Source organism: Vulpes vulpes, chromosome 1 (genome assembly GCF_048418805.1).
Source record: "Vulpes vulpes isolate BD-2025 chromosome 1, VulVul3, whole genome shotgun sequence".
Taxonomy (NCBI): Eukaryota; Metazoa; Chordata; class Mammalia; order Carnivora; family Canidae; genus Vulpes; species Vulpes vulpes.
Window position 1 is genome coordinate 87,804,265 of NC_132780.1, and position 20,027 is coordinate 87,824,291.

At 34.0% G+C, this 20,027-nt stretch overlaps 1 protein-coding gene across 2 annotated transcripts in view; it reads right to left on the reverse strand.

Annotated features, from left to right (window-relative positions):
• The window catches only part of VTA1 (vesicle trafficking 1), a 66,981-nt gene that overhangs the window by 14,339 nt on the left and 32,615 nt on the right, over positions 1–20,027 (reverse strand). For both annotated transcript variants that reach the window (XM_025997923.2, XM_025997924.2), the window contains exon 5: positions 11,284–11,392. In XM_025997923.2, the coding sequence (XP_025853708.1) occupies positions 11,284–11,392 (109 nt within the window). The remainder of the gene's footprint in view (positions 1–11,283; positions 11,393–20,027) is intronic.

Sequence of the window (20,027 nt, forward strand, 5' to 3'; positions counted from 1 at the left end):
ATGCAACAGATTTCTGAAATTATCAAATTTTTAGATAATATTTTTGTCTGATCATAACCATATGACACATTCAATGAAGCCAATTTTATTTATTCATTCATTTATTCATTCATTCATTCCCTGCATCACCATTTTAATATCTCAGTATTGACAAGTAGGGATTTAAAACAGTAATAACCATTAATTCATTAGCTGATCCAATTCCAGATCCCCCTCTGCCCAGAGTATAGCAACAAGCAATTTACACACCACAACCCTTAAACATCAAATCCTTCCTTTTTTTAAAAAAAGATTTTATTTATTTATTCATGAGAGACACAGAGAGAGAGAGAGAGGCAGAAACACAGGAGGGAGAAGTAGGCTCCTCGCAGGGAGCCTGATGCGGAACTCAATCCCGGGACTCCAGGATCATGCCCTGGGCCAAAAGCAGATGTTAAACTGCTGAGCCACTCAGGGATCCCTCAAATCCTTCCTTATGAGAAAAAGTCATATTTATAAGTGGAAATGACAGGGTTTATTTTTTTTTCAACAAAGATAATTTTAAACAACCAAAAAAAAAAAAAAAAAACCTACCTAGTCTGAAACACACATTTTAGTAAGTAACCTTGTAGATTTATTTATATTTTACATACACTAAAGTAATTTTCCCTTATATTAGGGAATTATAACACTTACACATCTGGGGAAGGAGCCCTTCCCTCCACTGTTTAAAAGCACTAGATGGTGACTAAAAGCTGGTAGAAACTAGAGTGAAGATGGCCCTTTCGAGAAGATACCTCACCAAGTAAGGTTTGCTTTCATGAGGCTTTTCACCTGCAGTGCACTCAACAGTCTGTGCAAAAGAAAGAGTTGCAGAGAAGTGAGCCTTGAAACCTGTGTCTAAACTGCAACTAAACACTATGATCCTGAACTATGCATGCACACTCTGGAAGATTCTAAAGGGTCCTAGTGAAAGCAACAACCTTAAAGCTGAAAGAAAGGCAGTGTTTGAGTTCAGGTATGGTTATTAACTGCCTGCTAGAACAAGAAACAAGAACTTGCAGAAGAAGATAACAAAATGCAGAAGAGCTACATAACGTTATTAACACTAAAAATTATTAGAAATAGGGGAGGGGAGAAAATTGACCAGATTTAGGCGAACAAGAGAGTCTATAGAAGACCCCCGAGACCCAGATATCAAAATTAGCACCAAAAAAAAAAAATTTAAGTTGGTGCTATAAATATATTCAAAGCCATAGAGAAAAATGTAGCCATAATGTATGAATGAGGAAAAACCCACTAGAGAAAAAAAACTGTAAAAGGGGACAAAAACAAGACAGCCCCAGTGGCTTAGCGGTTTAGCACCACCTTCAGCCCAGGGAGTGATCCTGGAGACCCGGGATGGAGTCCCATGTCAGGCTCCCTAAAGGGAGCCTGCTTCTCCCTCTGCCTGTCTCTCTAAAAAAAAAAAAAAAAGGGGGGGGGGACAAAAACAGATGGGACTAATGGAAAAGAAACAATAATAGGCTTAAATTTAGCTAAAACAATGATTACATTAAGTGGACCGAAGACTATTTTGAAGACTGATGTTGACAGACTTAAAAAACAAACAAATAAAACCAAAACCAAAAAACACCTATATGCTTTAAGACTCAGGCATGTTTATACTAAAAGGATAAACAGAGATATACTGTGTAAATACCAAGCAGATGAAAGCTGAAGGGCTAAATCCAATAACGGACACAACAGACTTTCTTTCAAGGAATATTAGCAGAGATATAAGGAGAGATGTTTCAAAATGATAAAAAAAGGTCAAGTTATTAAAAAATTAAACAATTATAAAGGTGTATGTGCCTAATGTACATAAATAAACATAAATAACAAAGTTTCTAATGAAACAAAAACTGAGAGACCCAGTAAAATCCCCACAGTTGGAGATTTTAATATGCTTCTATAATTCACATTATGCAACACCACAAGTAATAAATGCAGAATACATTCTTTTCAAATGTACATGGAACAATCACCAAGACAGATCATACTCTGAACCATGAAACAAATCTTAGTAAACTCTGAAATACTGAAATCTTGCAAAGTGTGTTCTCTGACCAAAAGAGAATTGAATTAGAAACCAATAGTAGTAAGATAGCTAGAGAAGTCCCAAGTATTTTTAAATTAAACAATACATTTCTAAATAATCCCTCAATAAAGAAATCACAAAGGAAATAAATATTTTGAATTGAATGATATAAACACTTGTGAATGCCATCAAATCAGTGCCTACAGGGGAGGAAACTGATGGCTTTAAGTGCTTACATTAATAAAAACCTAAAATAAAAAGTCTATTTCCCCTTAACAAGCTTAAAAAAAACTAAGAGAAAATTAAACTTCAAGTACAAAGAAAGAACTAATAAGGATAAGACCAAACATAATGGAAACAGAAAATAAAGAAGAAAAATCTTGTTAAAACAACAAAAAACCTGAAAAATAACCAGACAGATTAGAAAAAGAGAGAAATGGATATTACAAATATTAGTAAGAGGTGCTATCAATACACATTCTACAGATATTAAAGGGATAATGAAGATAATAAGGAAATATTGAGCCGATAAATTGAAAAACCTAAGGGAAATATAACTATTTTTCAATGTCTGTGGGATTAGTATCATTACAAAACAGATATAAGCTACCAAAAATTACCCCAAAAAGAAAGAACCTGAGTAGTTCTATGTCTATTCAAGAAATTTAATTCATAGCAAAAAAACTCCCTACAAAGAAAATGCCTGACATAGATAAATTGAGTGGCAAGTTCTATCAAATATTTAAGAGATAATATCAACCTTATGCAAACATGTAGAGAAAACAGAAATAACCACTGTATGTATTTAAAAAAATAGCCAGCTGGAATTAGGACTGATACTGCATTGAATTTATAGATCAATTTAGGGAGAATTTATACCTTAACAAAATTGAGTCTTTCATTACATGAATATATTTTTCCATTTATTAAGCTTCCATTAATCTTGATTACCAGTATTTTGTATTTTTCAGAGTAGAGATATTGTGCCTCTTTCATTAAATTTATTTTCAAGTATTTGGCTTATTTTCATTCCCTTGTTTACTTCTAATATATGAAATACAGTTGATTTTTGTATAATGATGTTGTATTGCACAACCTTGTTAAATTTACCTCTTCTGGTGGTTGCTTTATAGATTCCTTGGGAGTATAATCATGTTATCTGCAAAGAGAGACAGTTCTGCTCCCTTTCCAATCTTTATATCTTTTTTTTTTCTTGTCTGTTGCATCAGCACTGATATTTATGTCCATCATTTTGTTTTGGTTTTGGCCCTGTCTCATACTAAGGAATTGTTTGTTTGGGTTTTTTTTTTTTCCTAGGGAGCTGGATTCGTTTGTCATAAATGAATATTAAATCTTATCAGGTGATTTATATATATATATTGAAGTTATCATATAGTTTTTCTCCTTTATTCTATCAATATGAGTCACATTGATTTTCATATGTTAAATCAACTCTGCACTCCTTGGTAAACCTTATTTGGTCATGATGTATTAAGTGTCCTTATATATGGCTAGATTTTATTTGGATACTAAGGATCTTTGTGTCTCTGTTCAGGTTTATGAGGTTTTGCCATAAGAGTTACACTGACCTCATAAGTTGACAGTGGTTATACAGAGACATAGGCAGAGAGAGAAGCAGGCTCCATGCAGGGAGTCCAATGTGGGACTTGATGCTGGGATTCCAGGATCATGCCCTGGGCCAGGGGCAGGCACTCAACCATTGAGCCACCCAGGCGTCCCAGCAAACAGTAAGCTTAAACTGGTATCAGTAGATGCTAAAGACAGTGGAGTAATGTTTCATTCAAAATAGGATATTTACATGGTCTCAAAGGGACCTATTCCACAATAACTTATTAATAACACAAACAGCTTATTAATAACAAAGGAATATTGTTTTAAACGGTAATAAGCCAGAGGATACCACATTATCTGAGTGATATTAACTAATATCACCAATATTTCATCCATATTATATACTCCCATCGCGTGAGATAGGGGACACAATCTCATTCTGGGGTACTTCTGTTAAACATGTATAACTGTAATCTAATTATAAGGCAACATTAGACAAACCCAAGTTGAGGCACAGTCTATAACTAACTAGCCTATACTCTTCAAAAAACATTGGGCCAAGAAACACCTAGAAAGGTTGAAGAACCATTCCAGGTTAAAGGAACTAAGGAGACATGAAAGTTAGATGTAGGGGTTGATCTTGGACAAGGGACAAAAATCAACAAAGGAGATTATTGAATCAATTTATATTTGAATGAAGTACTTAGAAATAAAAGAGCATATTTCCAATTCATTTTCAAATACTTCAAAAAATGTATCTATGCAAAATTATATCCTTTCATAGAACCATAAACCAATTCTGAGGAAATACTGTTAAAAGTTATGACATTAACACTAGATTGGGGCACTTTAAGATTACATTTTAGATGAATAATGTATGGACTTATTTTACATATCCTATGTTCTCCAACTGCAGGTCTTAATTAGCAGCAAATATTTAATGAGAATAAAAAATGTTGAAGTTAACTGTATCTTACAGTTTCCCAAAAGAGCGAAATTTTAATCAGTAAAATATGAGATAAGAAATTACTTCTTTAGTTTTTATTGAATATAGGTTAATAACAACTACTTAAAAATAATGCCATTTTCAGATACTGAATTGAGACTGACATGTGAACCCAGAGTTTGAATGTTAGAATTCCCTTCATTTGAGCCTTATTTTTTTCTTAGAACACTTCTTTTGTACTACTCATAATGGCTTCCTTATGTATTTTTTGACAATATGACTTAATTTCACAGAGCAGTATTTTCAGGAATAAGTGCATTTCTCTTTTTTCTTACTGTAAATTAACTAAGGTGTGATAACTATTATTTTTTAATGGAAATTCAATTCCAGAGTAACAGAAAATTAGAGTTTTGTTAAACATAATACCTTTTATACCTTGAGTTAATTTAAGAACACAAAAGAATATAATGGTATTCTGAGAAAAAAAATTAAGGTTTGAAAGACGACTTTCCTCTTATATATTCAGATTTAAGGACATCCTCTTAGACCATAACCACTTGATTAAGTTACCAGGTAATATTTTAAGTTATTTTGGGATCCCTGGGTGGCGCAGCGGTTTAGCGCCTGCCTTTGGCCCAGGGCGCGATCCTGGAGACCCAGGATCGAATCTCACGTCAGGCTCCTGGTGCATGGAGCCTGCTTCTCCCTCTGCCTATGTCTCTGCATCTCTCTCTCTCTCTCTGTGACTATCATAAATAAATAAAAAAATTAAAAAAAATATTTTAAGTTATTTTGAAAAAGCATACAGTGAAAACATTCTCTTTTATTTTTAAAGGGATTATTGGTATTCTGTAACTCCAATTTTTTACTACCTAGAAGCTCTATAAAAACTGAATAAGGAACAGAAATTATAAGCTCCACTTAAGCAAGTATTTGGAAAACAAAACAAAAATTATATATCTTTATATATACATATATATATATATATATAATCATCTATTTAGTATTATAAAGAGCCTGAAATAACCATGTTACAACAAATCATAATAATAAAAATGTAGTACTTTCAAAGGCAAAAGTTAAAAATGTTGATATTAAAGAAGTCACTGATACTGAATGTCTAAAAAAAAAAAAACCCACTGATTAATTAGGTACTTCAATGTCCCTAAAATGACACATCTGAAATGCTACTGAAATGTAAAATATGTTTAAAACAAAAAAGGTATTTCCATCGCATATTTAAAAATATACATAACCATATATAAGAAGTATCTTCCAAGTCAGATGTTTAAAGGTAATGACAGACCTAACATTATTATATTTATTACAAAGATGTAAAAGCCACCTTAAATATAATCAGATAATAGAAGTGGTTCAGCTTCAGTTTCCAATGTAATGTAATTCCTAAATGTGAAAAAAGGTTTCATCTTTGGCTGTAGTTTTGTTTTTTGTCCTTTTTTTTTTTTTTTAAGATTTTATTTATTTATTTATGAGAGACACAGAGAGAGAGGCAGAGACACAGGCACAGGCAGAGAGAGAAGCAGGCTCCATGCTGGGAGCCCAATGTGGGACACAATCCGGGGACTCCAGGATCACGCCTTGAGCTGAAGGCAGGCACTTAATCGCTGAGCCACCCAGGCGATCCTGGCTGTAGTCCTTAAGCTATCCATCTTCCCTGGTTGAAGAAACATTTTACTTTGGCTTCATCTCTTGCTTTTAGGCTGACAACTCCCAAGTTCTACTTTTAGCCCAGAATTTTCTCCTGTCATCTTTGGAAGGAGACCTTGCCAGTTGGGAGTTCTACAAGTAGTAATCACAGGAGCATCTCAGTATCTTCTCCTAATTTTTCCCACCAAACTTGCTCATCTTATATTAGTCATTTCTTTGAAAGGCTGGAAATTTAGGGACCATCTTCCATTTCCTCCCTTATTAAAGTGTCCTGTGTTCTACTGATTACACTTCCTTTTCTTTATCCCATGGCCAGTGTCTCACCCAGGCTTTTGTTATTTATAATTTGGGTCATAAGGACGCCTGAGTAGCTCAGCAGTTGAGTGTCTGCCTGCCCGGAGTCCGGGGATTGAGTCCCACATCAGGCTCTTCGTATGGAGCCTGCTTCTCCCTCTGCATGTGTCTCTGCCTCTCTCTCTCACTCTCTCAATCTCTCTTTGTCATGAATAAATAAATAAAATCTTTAAAAAAAAATTGAGGTCACTAGTAGCCCCTGAATTCATCTCACAATCTACAGAATTATCTTTCTCCAATTCATTCTCAAAGATTCACTCTCCCCATACACTGACCTTCCAGTCTTAACCAGTCCTAAATCTGCCTCCTTGATGCTTTTGAAGATGTGTTTTGCTTTGAAATTGTAGCATCCTTTCTTTTCGTTTACCTGACTGAACTCAACTTATCTTTTGAGGCTCAGCTCAGGAACAATCTCTTACTACCATGTATTATAACTGCTTATTAAACCTATTGCTCCCCAGGAGAATATAAGTTCTTGTAAGTAAAGGATTGTGTCTTTTATTCATTCCCGGTACCCAGCTAATGCTGACAAATGATATTAAAAAAAAGTTTCTTTAAAAATGAATAAAAGAGAATTACATTTTAAAAATCCAAGAAAAAAGGTATGTCCTGGGAAGTGGGAGTTCATTCCAAATTTAGGGCTCTACCATCATGTGTACAGCACAGAACTGTTCCTCATAACATTGATTCTCTGTTCTCAAGAGAATGTGAAATTATAATAGTTATGTTGACTAGCCGAGAAATTTTCTTATAAGATTCAATGGGGTAGAAAATCTGTATTAAGTCTTATAATCAAATGATGAACTTGTTAAAGGAAAAAAATGAATCTGTTTAAATGCAGAACAAGAGCACAGACTTTAGAACTAGAAATATATGGGTTCAAATCTTGAGTTTCATTAACTAGTTATCAGAGCTTGAATAGGGATGCCCAGCTATCTTCAGAAGTTATGAGAACTAAATTAGGTAATATATATGTAAAATATTTAGTATAATGCATAATACCAAGTACAATGCATAATACCAAGTGCTCCATAAATTATAAATATTAACATGAATTATTTATTAAGTGCTATATGTTTTATTATAAGATTTTATATTCATACATAAAATAGCTCTGCAGAAATTCAGATGAAAGAGAAAACATCACAGATAGGCAGCATTCAGATAGGTAGAAAAAATGAACAATTTAGGAAGGGGAGATGGTTTTATAATTAAAGAAAGAGACAAAGGCACTTTCTGGCTCTTAACATCTATGACTAAAATAAAGGGAATATATATATAGGTACTATGAAATGAACTGTGTCCCTCTAAAATTCATATGGTCAAGACCTAATCACCAATGTGACTGTATCTGGAGATAGGATCTTCAGAAGGTAACTAAGGTTAAATGAGTCATAAGAGTGGAGTCCTATTCTAATAAAAAATGTAGCCTTATAAGGAGGAGGAAAGATCTGTCTCTCTCTCCATTATATGAGAACAAAGAGAAAGCTGATGTCTGAAAGCCAAAAGTGGGCACTCACCAGCACTGAACAGATCTTGGACTTTTTGCCCTCTAGATCCCTGAGAAAATAAATGCTACCCCAGTCTATGGTGTGTTGTTGTGGCAGCCTTACCCACATAACACAGTATGAGACAGAAACAAAATAAAACTGGTGAGTAGGTTGATGGCACACTGTGGTGACACTTGCTTGGTAGCCTGACGACCCTGGATATTTTTTTGTGGACACTTGTTAACAGTACAGACATAAAACATTCCTGATTATGGTCAGTATTAAAGTAGGAAAGGAGTATGTAGAAAATACATGCATTGGTTATTAAACAAACACCCCAAACACACACAGGACTCAAGAGTAGGAGAGCCAGGACTCAAGTTCTAGTTCTCCTTTGTGGTTCTATATCCTTAGGCAATCACTAAGCCACATGGAACCTCAACTTCCTCCTTTGTTCAACTGTAATGACATAACCTATTCCCAAGGGATTTCAAGGATCTGAGATATGTGAAAATGATTTGTTACTTTAAGGTGCTTTATGAATGCAAGGTATTTATTACAGAAAATGACTGTAAGAAGAATTCCATGTGAAAAAGACTTAAAACATTAGATAAGGACATATCATGAAGTATGTTTCAGCAATAGATAGCAAAAGGTTAACCTAAAATGCTGTATAAAAGCTTGCAACTTTAGAGGCTAAACTGCAAAATAATTTACACAGAGTATTCATATATAAAACTGCATTGTACCTTTTTCACCAAATGGCACTGTAACATTCTAAATAGTTTTCTGAATAATAAATAAATAGAACAAAAAGGTTCTCTTGTCTTCCCCACTTGTTCTCTCCTCCCATCCCCTTTGGTCTTTTAAAGGCAGGTTTACTGAGGTATAATTTACATACAGTAAATTTCATACTTCTTGGGTATACAGTTTTGACATAAAACTTATATAATGTATAACCACTACTTCTGGCCATCCCCAAACCTTTCCCATGTTCCTTTATAGGAAATCCCTTCCTTACCCCCCAGGTTTCTGTCCCTAGAGCTATGCCTTCTCTAGAAAATTATATAAATACAATAATATAGTATATGTAGCCTTCTGTGCCTGGCTTTTTCAGTTAGCATAATGCTTTTGAAATCGGTCCCTACCATATTGCTGCAAATATCAACAGCTGAGGGCATGTGAATTATTTCTAGTTTTTGCCAATTACAAGAAAAGCTGATATAACAGCTATGTACAGGCCTTTGTGAGGACATATGCTTGCATTTCTCTGGGGGTAAAAAAATACCTAGAAGTGGGGCTGCTAGATATTATGTCAAGTGTATTTTTAATTTTACTTAAAACTGCCAAACTGTTTTCCTTTTCTTTTCCCATGAGTAATGTATGAGAGTTCTGGCTACCTGGCATTCTCATCAGCACTTGAGAGTATTAGCTTATTCAATTTTAGCCCTAGATTCTAGTGGTATGATGCATCTTGCTATAATCTTAATTTATTTTTCCCTAATGACTAACAATTTCAGCATCTTTTCATGTGCTTCTTTGCTACCCATTCATTCTTAACTGATATATGGCAACACTCAACTGTTACATTTTGTTGTGGACACTTGAACAACGCGTACATATAAATATACCACTATGCAATATAGTTGGCATTTGGAAAATAGGACAGCAGATATATGCAGAAATCACCAAAATGGCCTAAAACAACTAAAATATTTATTTCATCAGCACATTCATTCACTGGGCATTGAGAAAATTAAAAAAAAAAAATCTAAGAAGATTAATTCCCATAGAAGAGTAGTGCCAACAAGTCATCTCCAGTACCAGGGCTGGTGGGCTTTCACGAAAAAAAATCTAGAAAGCATTTAAAAGAAAAGAAAATTATAGGGCAAATCAAAATGTCCCAAAGCATAAAAAAAACCCCACTTCAGATTATACTTATGAAGGAGAACACTGACATCAAAAAATAAAACTGTAGACCAGTCTTACTTATGAATGTCAAAATACTAAATGATATAGTAGTAGTGAACTGAATCCAGCAATATAACAATAAAAAAAAAAAAAACAAAACAGAGCCAAGTGAGGATTACACAACGTAAAGCTGGTTCAATTTTAGGCAATCTTTTAATAGAATTCACTATAATAACAGATCTAAAGAGATGGATTAGACTGGAGTCCAGCCAATAGGTTGGCTGCCTGTTTTTGTAAGTAAAGTTTTATTGGAACAGAGACATCTCATTTGATTACATATTGCCCATGGCTACTTTTGCACTACAAAAGCAGCTGAGAAGTTGCAACAAAGACCTTTTGGTCTAGAAACCTAAAATACTATCTGACCATCTGAACAAAAACTCATGCATTTAGTGATCATTTTCACAGATGCCTAAAAGTTGTATAACAAAATGCAAGGATCACCTAGAATTTTAACTTAAAATACAGTGGTTATTCTCCTAACAGTCAGTTTCCTATTTGTCTAATCAATAAAACAAGTGAAAAATATTTTTCATTTTCTTTTCAATTACATATTAACTGAAAAGTGAAGTGAAATGATGAGACACTTTTTTTCATGATATAATTTTATAAACTAATTAATGGTGAAACTTTCATGCATTTATTAAGTCAAAACAAAACTGAGGTGCAGAAGTATGCATATTACCAATTGTATAAAAAAAGGTAGGATGTGTATTCCTATTTATTTGTAAATTCAAAAAAAAATCTGTAAAGGGACAGGAAATGCTATAGAAATAGTATTTACTTATTTGGGTTTTGGTAGAATCTGGGCAAATCAGGGATGTGGTGGAAATGAGAAATTCATTTCATATTTTTTATATTCTCTATAAATTTTGAACCATGTGAATGGACTACCTACCCCTCTGACAAAAAAGAAATCCACCTCAAATAGGTATGTAAAAATAATAGTATTCTATTATTTTGAAATATTTTATAAATTATAAATGGATTACCTGTTCCATATAAGAATGAAATCTGATTACAGGTAGAAGATGGCCATGCCATCTTGTTGACAAAGAGCAATTTGGCCTTAATCTCTTACTGTCCCTGAATTTATTTTACACTTAATTTTCATGGATTTTGTACCTGATGGGACAAATGAAAATATATAGTTTCTTCCAAAAACTTCAGATGATATTCTAAACAATTATGTTTCTACTAAATCATTTTACTTAAATACATACCATTATCTTCTTCAATTCCAACAGGCCCTGCTTGAGGAGTCTCTCCATTCTTTAAGCAATTATGGATATATGTTGCCTTCCACCTTGCATATTTTCTGTGTTTCACATTCTAGAAAGAATATTTTCTTATCAATATTACACTGTGGTATAGAAATCAAATAAAATATACACTTATGATAACCTACATGATATTTCTGAGATAAAACCCATTTCTGCATGTTATATCTCTGAAAGAAATCTGGCAACCCCCCACACTACCACTGGGTTCTACTAACTGTCCTCAAAACATATGCCTAGTTTTCTCTTAGAATTTTCTATCTCAGAAAAGGTCTGAATGGAAATATGGGAGTGTCCTTCCAGCAAAACTTGTAATTCTTATGCATAGGGGAGAACTAGACTAAATGGAATTCTAAAATTAAATATAAAAGATAGTAAGAGTAGATTGAGCTATTTCCAACAAAGAAGAAAAAAACTGATCTGTACACATTTATGAAAACACGTTTGTGAAAACAAAAGGAAAACTAAGGTAATGTAGTGGTTAAAACAAACAAACAAACACTAGACAGCTAACTAGGCAAGCCCATAGCATGCTATTTATCAGCTCTGAATGTCAGTTACCCCAATTCCAAAAAGGGGAAAATAATACCTCATGGGGTTGTTTTAGGAAATGAAAATACCAGTAAAGAATCTGCTAGAGTTGCCTCTTCTTTCCTGCCTTAAACTTTATGCTGTACACTATAAAATTAAGACAACGATTTTCTTTAAATATAAAAGTAAAATAGGTTAGAATTTTGGATAGATTAGTAATTTTTAGTGTATATTTCAATTGACCTTTATGACACTCACAGACCAGTGGTACTGGTATCTACTGGCAGCTTGTAGAAATGCATAATCTTTAAACACATCCCAGACCTCATGTATCAGAGAATCTGCACTGTAACAAGATCCCCAGGTGATCTGCATGCACATTAGAGTTTGAAATAACACACTTTTCACTATGTTGAAAACAACTGTAATGTACCTTTGCAAAGACCAACTGACAAATACAGTATACAGCAGATACTTAGTGGAGTATTTTACACAAAATTATCTATATACTACTACAAATAAGTATATAGGAACCTAAAAGAAGTAACCCCCAAAGTACCTACTTTGTATCATATTTAATTTCCCTTTTCATATCAAACAAGCTCTTCTGTATTCCACTAAAAACAACTTTTCTACATTGATTTCCATTTTCTTCCAGGTATGATTTTAATTTATTCTACTACACAAAAATGCTTTTCAAAAAAAGCATCCACATTTAATGTTTTCACTTCTTCACCAGTTAATTCACTCTAGAGAGAAAAAAGTTTCTTTCTTTTCTGTTTGGTTATTTTCATCACATAAAAGGTCAGAGAATATGAATATGCCATGCCTTTTAGTGGCAGTGAGCCCAAATGTGCCAGCCCACAGTTCACTCAGGAAGGAATGCACTCACTGTCACCAACAGCTCTCTCCACGCTGGTAAATCCAACAGACACTTGGAGGCATCATCTTACCCAAACGTCTCAGCAGCATACAAAACACTGAACCATTTCAAACTTTGTGAAATATTCTCTATTCTTATTTTTTTTAAAGATTTAATTTATTTATTCCTGAGAAACAGAGACAGAGAGGCAGAGACACAGGCAGAGAGAGAAGCAGGCTCCATGCAGGGAGCCCAATGCGGAACTTGATCCTGGGATTCTGGGATCACTCCCTGAGCCAAAGGCAGATGCTCAACCGCTGAGCCACCCAGGCATCCCATATATTTCTGGTTTTTGTGACACTCTGTTCTTCTGCTTTCTTTCCTATGTTTGGCTACTAATCATCTATATCATCTCCAAATAAATTTATGCATCCTGTTCTAGCAGATACTGTAAACTTGGGAGGAGGGGAGAGGTTCAATCAATGCTGATTCATATACAATTTTAAATATGAATTATGTTTCAGTATCATTAAATACTAGGAAAGCCACTTACTAATGAAGGCAATTTACTTCAAATTTCCAGTGATTTAAAGTTTCCCTGTTTTGGGGAAAAACCTAAGACACATAAAACCTCAACATTTTTTAGGCTTCTGAAATAATGGCTATCAGGACCTTCAGACAGTCAATAGGGGAGAAGTCAGTCAATACACTGACTTCTGCCCTTAGAGAGCTGATCATCTTGTTATGGATATACATCTAAAATACAAAAGAATATTGCTATAAAAATATAGTAGGTAGAAAGTATTGAACTTGTTTTAATACTTGTTGACCAACATCTTTATATCACCCTATAAGTTATGAAGCACTTAGACATTTTTCTCTTATTTGTTCCTGACAATAACCTTGACATTGAGGCAGGTCACATTTTACTCCAAGGCTCTGAGACATTAAAAGACTGGGTCAATGTTAAATACAGTTTAGCCTGGAATTCAAGGCCTCCCACATTGTGGATTCTGCTTTAATCTACTCTACTTCCTACTACGCAGATGAGATTCTGTCCTCAATTGCAGTCTTTTCTCATGCTAGTCTTCCTCTTCTGACAAAAGTCTTAAGCTCCGTTCAAATGTTTACTCCCTTATCAACCTCCTTAACCACCATCAAGTCAATTAATCATTTATTCAAGTCAGTTACAGATGCTAAGTGCTGGGGATGAACAAGGTAGGTCTGAACTTTGGAGTCCAAAGTGAAAGCTAGGTAATAATTTCCATCACTAAATGTGGCATCTGTACTACCTGAAGTCTATAATATTTTCTTCACCTTTCTCTCTTTATGATTCTACAATCCCATTATTAGAAATATGAGGAAATGGCAGTACAAAAGTAAATGACTTATCCAAAGTCACACTATTTTGCAGTGAAGCTATCCACTCAATTCAGGGCTGCCTCAATAAGCTACAATTAGCATATTACACTTTGCAACTTAGATGGGAATATATGAATTAAGGGAAAACTGGTTTAAAACTGGTTTAAATATTTAATACATATTAATATGGGTTATAATGTGGTATACATAAAGAGGACCCTTTTGAAAGAAAATGAATAACAGATTATTCCTGGCCTGAAATAATTTAACACTGTCTAAAGACTAAGTTGGGTTAAGTTGTATTGTGGTCACTTTAAGAGGTTCCTTCATTCCTAATTTCATAATAAAAAGTAGTGTAAAGATGTTTAAACCACATTGGGTTCCTTCATTAGTATGTGAAGCTTAAAAACATGACTCTAACCTGAGATGGCTTCATTTTAGTAAATACATTTTACAAAATTTCCTCTGAGCAGATAAATCAATTCAACAGTTTATTTTTTATTCCGTGCTATTTTCAAGACACCCCTGCAAACTGGAGCTTATAAAACTTCACAGAAAATTTTGGCAGTTGTAAATCAAAATTAATTCGCTTTTTAATTTTGGCCTTGAATCTTTAAAATAAAGGATGCTTGATATCCAACAATATTTTAATAGGAAATTTTCAAGATGTCAATATTTTTAAGATCTTTTAACTCCTTTTGGCTGATTAGACATCCTTTCTGGGAAACAGGAATTACAAAAGGAACTTTTACTTTTGTCTCTGGCCTCTAAGTTCCTGTTTTGTAACTGGATTTATGAGAATCACTGACAACTGCACATTTTGGCCACTAGAGTCAGCAGTGCTAAGAATTTTCATTCGCCTTAAATTGTTTGTACTTGTTACACTGAAGAAGGATTGGTTAGCAAACACCAACCACAGGCTACACCAGGGGTTCTCAAACCTTGGTGCATATAAAAATCAAGGGAGGAAATAATAATAAAAAAAATTCTTAGCACAAACTATAGGAAATCTAAACTATAAAAAAATCTATAGAAAAATCAAACTATAGAAAATCAAACCATTTTCTATTGTCATGCCAAAAAGCCACTTTGAAACAGAATGCTCCAATACTTCCTCTTAGATTTTGTCTTTTTTTAAAAAATATTTTATTTATTTATTCATGAGGAACAGAGAGAGACAGAGACAGAGAGAGAGAGAAAGAGAGAGAGAGAGAGAGAGAGAGGCAGAGACACAGGCAGAGGGAGAAGCAGGCTCCATGCAGGGAGCCTGACATGGGACTTGATCCCGGGACTCCATGATCAGGCCCCGGGCTCAAGGCGGCGCTAAACCATTGAGCCACTTGGGCTGACCTTGGATTTTGTCTTGAACCTACCTAGTCAAGTTTTTATCCCCAATAAACATAATTGCTTCTGTCAGGTTGCAGATTATTTCTTTCTTGCAAAATCCAAAGCTTAGAGGTCATTTGACTTGACTTTATCAGCATGAAAAGTTGAGCACTTGCTCCTCCTTGCAAGGTCCTTTTACTTGCTTTCCCAGTAACAAGGTCTTGTGATTTTGCCTTGCGTGGGTGTTCCTGATTCTTCCTATTGACAGGGTGGGGAATGCCACAGGCTTCAGTTCTCCGACTTCCAGTCCTCTCTTCTGACACTTCACTGGGTGATACCATCCAGTCTAATGGCTTTAAATATCACCTTCTGCTGCCAACTCCCAATTCGTATCTTCTGCTCAGTTCTCTCTTGTGAACTTCCAACTCACCTCAATATTTCATTTGTACGTCTCATAATTCAAAGCAATCAAAGTTCAACACCAACTTCTGATGTTCTCCCATTAAATTTGTTCCTCCGTATGTCAGTAAACGGCAGCTTCATTGTTTAGTTGTTCAAGCCCAAACCACTGGAGTCATTTTGAGTCCTCTATTTCTCTTACAATCTACCAACGAATCTTTTAAAGTCTGTGAGCTCTCCATTCAAAATATATTCAGAGTCCAACCACTTCTCACCACCTCTTCTACTGCAAATTCTTTTTCTGAGCCAGAATTACTTCTCACTTTGATTATTTAAAAATGAACTAATGGGTCTCTCTACTTCCATCCTTGATCATTAGAATGGAAGAAATACTTATTTATGAAACATTTTAAAAACAGCATTTAATCCCATCAATTCTGGTTGAACTCCTTCCTTACCCTTACCTGCTATCAATCTCTTCTCTCACTCCAGATTCAGCTACATTATCTTCACTGATACTTCTTAAACTTGAACAGACCCTCTTTACTATCTCAAAAGGTTTGCATTTTCTCTTGCCTCTTTCTGAATATCTTTACATTTCATTCCCTTACCTTCTTCAAGGCATTGCTAAAATGTTACTTCCCAGCGAAGCCATCCCCAACCACTTTATGGAAATGAACCTACCTATCCCTACCTTCAGTTTTGTCATGGTACTTGTCATCTGACATACTACATATTTTATTTATTAATTTGTCCACTGTCTGTCTCTACCAGAGAAATATGATTCCCACGAGGGCAGGGATTTTATTCACTGCTGCATGACTTATGCTTAGAACCAGGCTTGATATATAGCAGAGCTTAACAAATACTTGATGATGAAGGAAAGGATAGCAGATTCTGGAATCCATGTTTTATAAAATCAAATACCCCAAATGATTCTGGAGGTGGTTGTCTTGGAAGCATACTATGAAAAACACTAAGCTGGAGTAAAACATTTTTGCTAATGAATAAATGTGAATATTACATTTGAGTACACAGTTTGACTTAGACTTGCAAAGAAGGATCAGTGGCTAGGCTTGAGGGTATCTGTGAAACCTGAATTATATGCAAAAATGTAAAACATAAATTGCATGGGAGAGAATCCATAGTTTTCATAACATTTCAAAAGCACTTAACAATACAGATGAAAGGAATTCTCTCTAACTTGGTGATAACATCACAGATAATACTTTTATATGCCTAGGCTCTCAATTCTCCCAAATATTGTATATAAACAAGGGCTCTATTAAACTCCCAGAACACTACAGAGAATATAGTGAGAAATACTTGAAAAAATACATATTCAACAAATTTACTACCACCATGACTCAAATACTAAAGTATAGTAACAAATTCCATGTATTTCCTAATGGAGATTTACTCAACATTTTAAAAATATATAAAATGTTATATATTTATATATATATGTATAAAATATATATACACACATATTTACATATATATACACACACATTTATATGTATATAAAATATATATATACACACACACATACATACATATATAGTTCTGTGAAATAACTTTTTATTTTATATAGTTTTATCAAGCTTAGAACAAAGTTTTACAAATACAAGATTCTCCCATATTCCTTTCACTTATATTCCCCAGCTGTTTACATTTTTATCAACCCATTAATATACACATATGTATGCATATATTAATATGCAAACTGTCTATAGATAGGCATTCCTTTTCTGTACCATTTAGGAGTAAGTTGGATGTTAGGTACCCCCTACCTTTTCTTTATGCAATTTCTAAGATCAAGGACAATACCAAACACAATGGTTATTAAAATCAGGAAACTTAACACTTATTCAAGAATACTCTCTGATCCACAGTCCAAACAAATTCTGTCAATTGTACCAATAATGTCCCCAGCAACTGTCTCTCGCCTGGCTTTATAGAATTTAAGAAGCTTGCATTATTTAGTGTCATGTCCTTTTAATCTTTAATCTGGAACAGCCTTTGTTAGTTTCTTGACCTTGACATTAAAAAAAGAAAAAACGAGCCTAGCTGTAAAACATCTATTTTTTAGGATGCGCCTGATGTTTCCTCACGATAAGGTTCAGGTTATGCCTTTTTAGCAGGATTAACACTGAAGTAATGTTTATCTTTCTCATTTCATCTTATTAGAAGGCATATATGGTATTGGTTGATCCCAATAATGGTTATGTTTGATGACTTGGTTAAAGTGGTGTCAGACAGGTTTCTCCATCAGACTTAGTATTTCCCCTTTAAAATTAATAAGCAATTTGAGGGAAGATATTAGAGACTAAACTCTTCAACCACTTTCCCACGCATTAGTTATAAACTCCAATACTGATTTCTACCTTCATCATTATTTCTATATCTATCAGAATTCTATTATAAAGGGCCTTCTCTATTTTTTCATTATGTTCACTCATTCATTCAAATATTTCACTGTATGTTTCAGTACAGACCCACTGATCTTTATTTTATTCAATGAGGTTGCATCTATTAATATCTTTCTTATTTTGATGTTCAAATTGTCCCTGGCATGGACAAGTGAAAATCCTTTCCAACTAGCTTCTGGATCCTTTTGACATGTCCTCATGATCATATGAACATTTTACTTTCTGGCACAAGCTGAAAGCCCAGCTTCATCTAGTACCTTCCCTGATCCAGTCCTAAATTCAGCCTTTTCTAAAAAAGTCCTTTAAGATTCATCCATGTTAGGGGAGGTGGGTGGGGGGATGGGGTAACGGGGTGAAGGGCACTAAGGAGGGCACTTGATGCGATGAGCACTGGGTGTTATACTATATGTTGGCAAACAGAATTTAAATTTTAAAAAAAGATTCAACCATGTTGTAGAATGTATCAGTACTAGCTTTTTAGATCTCAGTACAGCACAATTCATTTATCAAGTCCTCTGTCGGTAGACATCTGGGATGTTTCTAGCTTTGGGCTATTATGAATAAAGGTCCTATGAGCTCTCTTGAACAACTCTTTTTTCTGGACATAGGTATTCATTTCTCTTGGATAAACACCAAGGAGGAATTGCTGGGTAAAAAGGTAGGTGTATATTTAACTTCATAAAAATCTGCCAAATCTTTTCCCAAAGTGGTTATAACATTTATCATTTTCACCAAGCAATGTATGAAAGCTCTTGTTTTTCCACATTCTTGCCAATGTTTGGTTAGTCTTTATTAACTTTACTGTTTTTAAACTATTTATTCTAACTATGACTGGAGGAGTGTTAACATCTCAGACTATGATTATGAATTTTTCTGTATTTTTATTTCTATCAATTTTTGTTTCATATAACTCAAAACTGTTATTATGTGCACATCTACAACTATAATATGTTGTTGATGAATTGAATTCTTTATTGCTAATGTCTCATTTTACCTCCACTAACACATTTTCTTAAGGTTTTACTTTGTCTAATATTAGTACGTTCACTTGAAATTTTGTTTACTTAGTATTTGCATTGAGTTTTTTTCTCTCTTCAAAACATCTGTGTTTCTGTACATAAAAGGTATCTCTTGTAAACAGGATAAAGTTATAGCTTGCTATTTTAATCTAGCCTGAAAATCTCTATTTTTAGAGCATTAGTCTATTTACATTTATAATACCTATTGATATAATTGTATTAGGCCTAAAATTTGCTAATTGTTTCATATTAATCACATCTGTTTTTGTTACCTTCTCTTCCCTTTTCTGCCTTCTTTTCGGTCTACAAACACATATATTTAGTTACAATAATTTTTACTGAAGTAGGCATATATCTTTTAAAGAAATGAAGGAAAAAAGCAAATATATAGTTTTTAAAAAAGTATATCTACCTACATACTATGTCCGGTGTACTTCACTCCTTCCTATAAATCCAAGTTGCCATATGGTATCATTTCCTTCATTCTAAAAAACTTTGTTTCTGCTGTTCTTTAGAACAGATTTGCTAGCAATGAATTCATTTGCCTGAAAAACGTCTTTTATTTTACCTTCATTTTTTGAAGGATAGCTTTGATCTATATAGAATTCTGAATTGACAAGGAGTTTTTTGTTTTTTTTTTTTCTTTCAGTACTTTAAATACATCAATTCCATTATCTTTTTGTCATCATCTTTTTTAAAAAATGAGAAGTCAATCACCCTTCCATGCACTGTTATCTTGTATATAATGTATTGCTT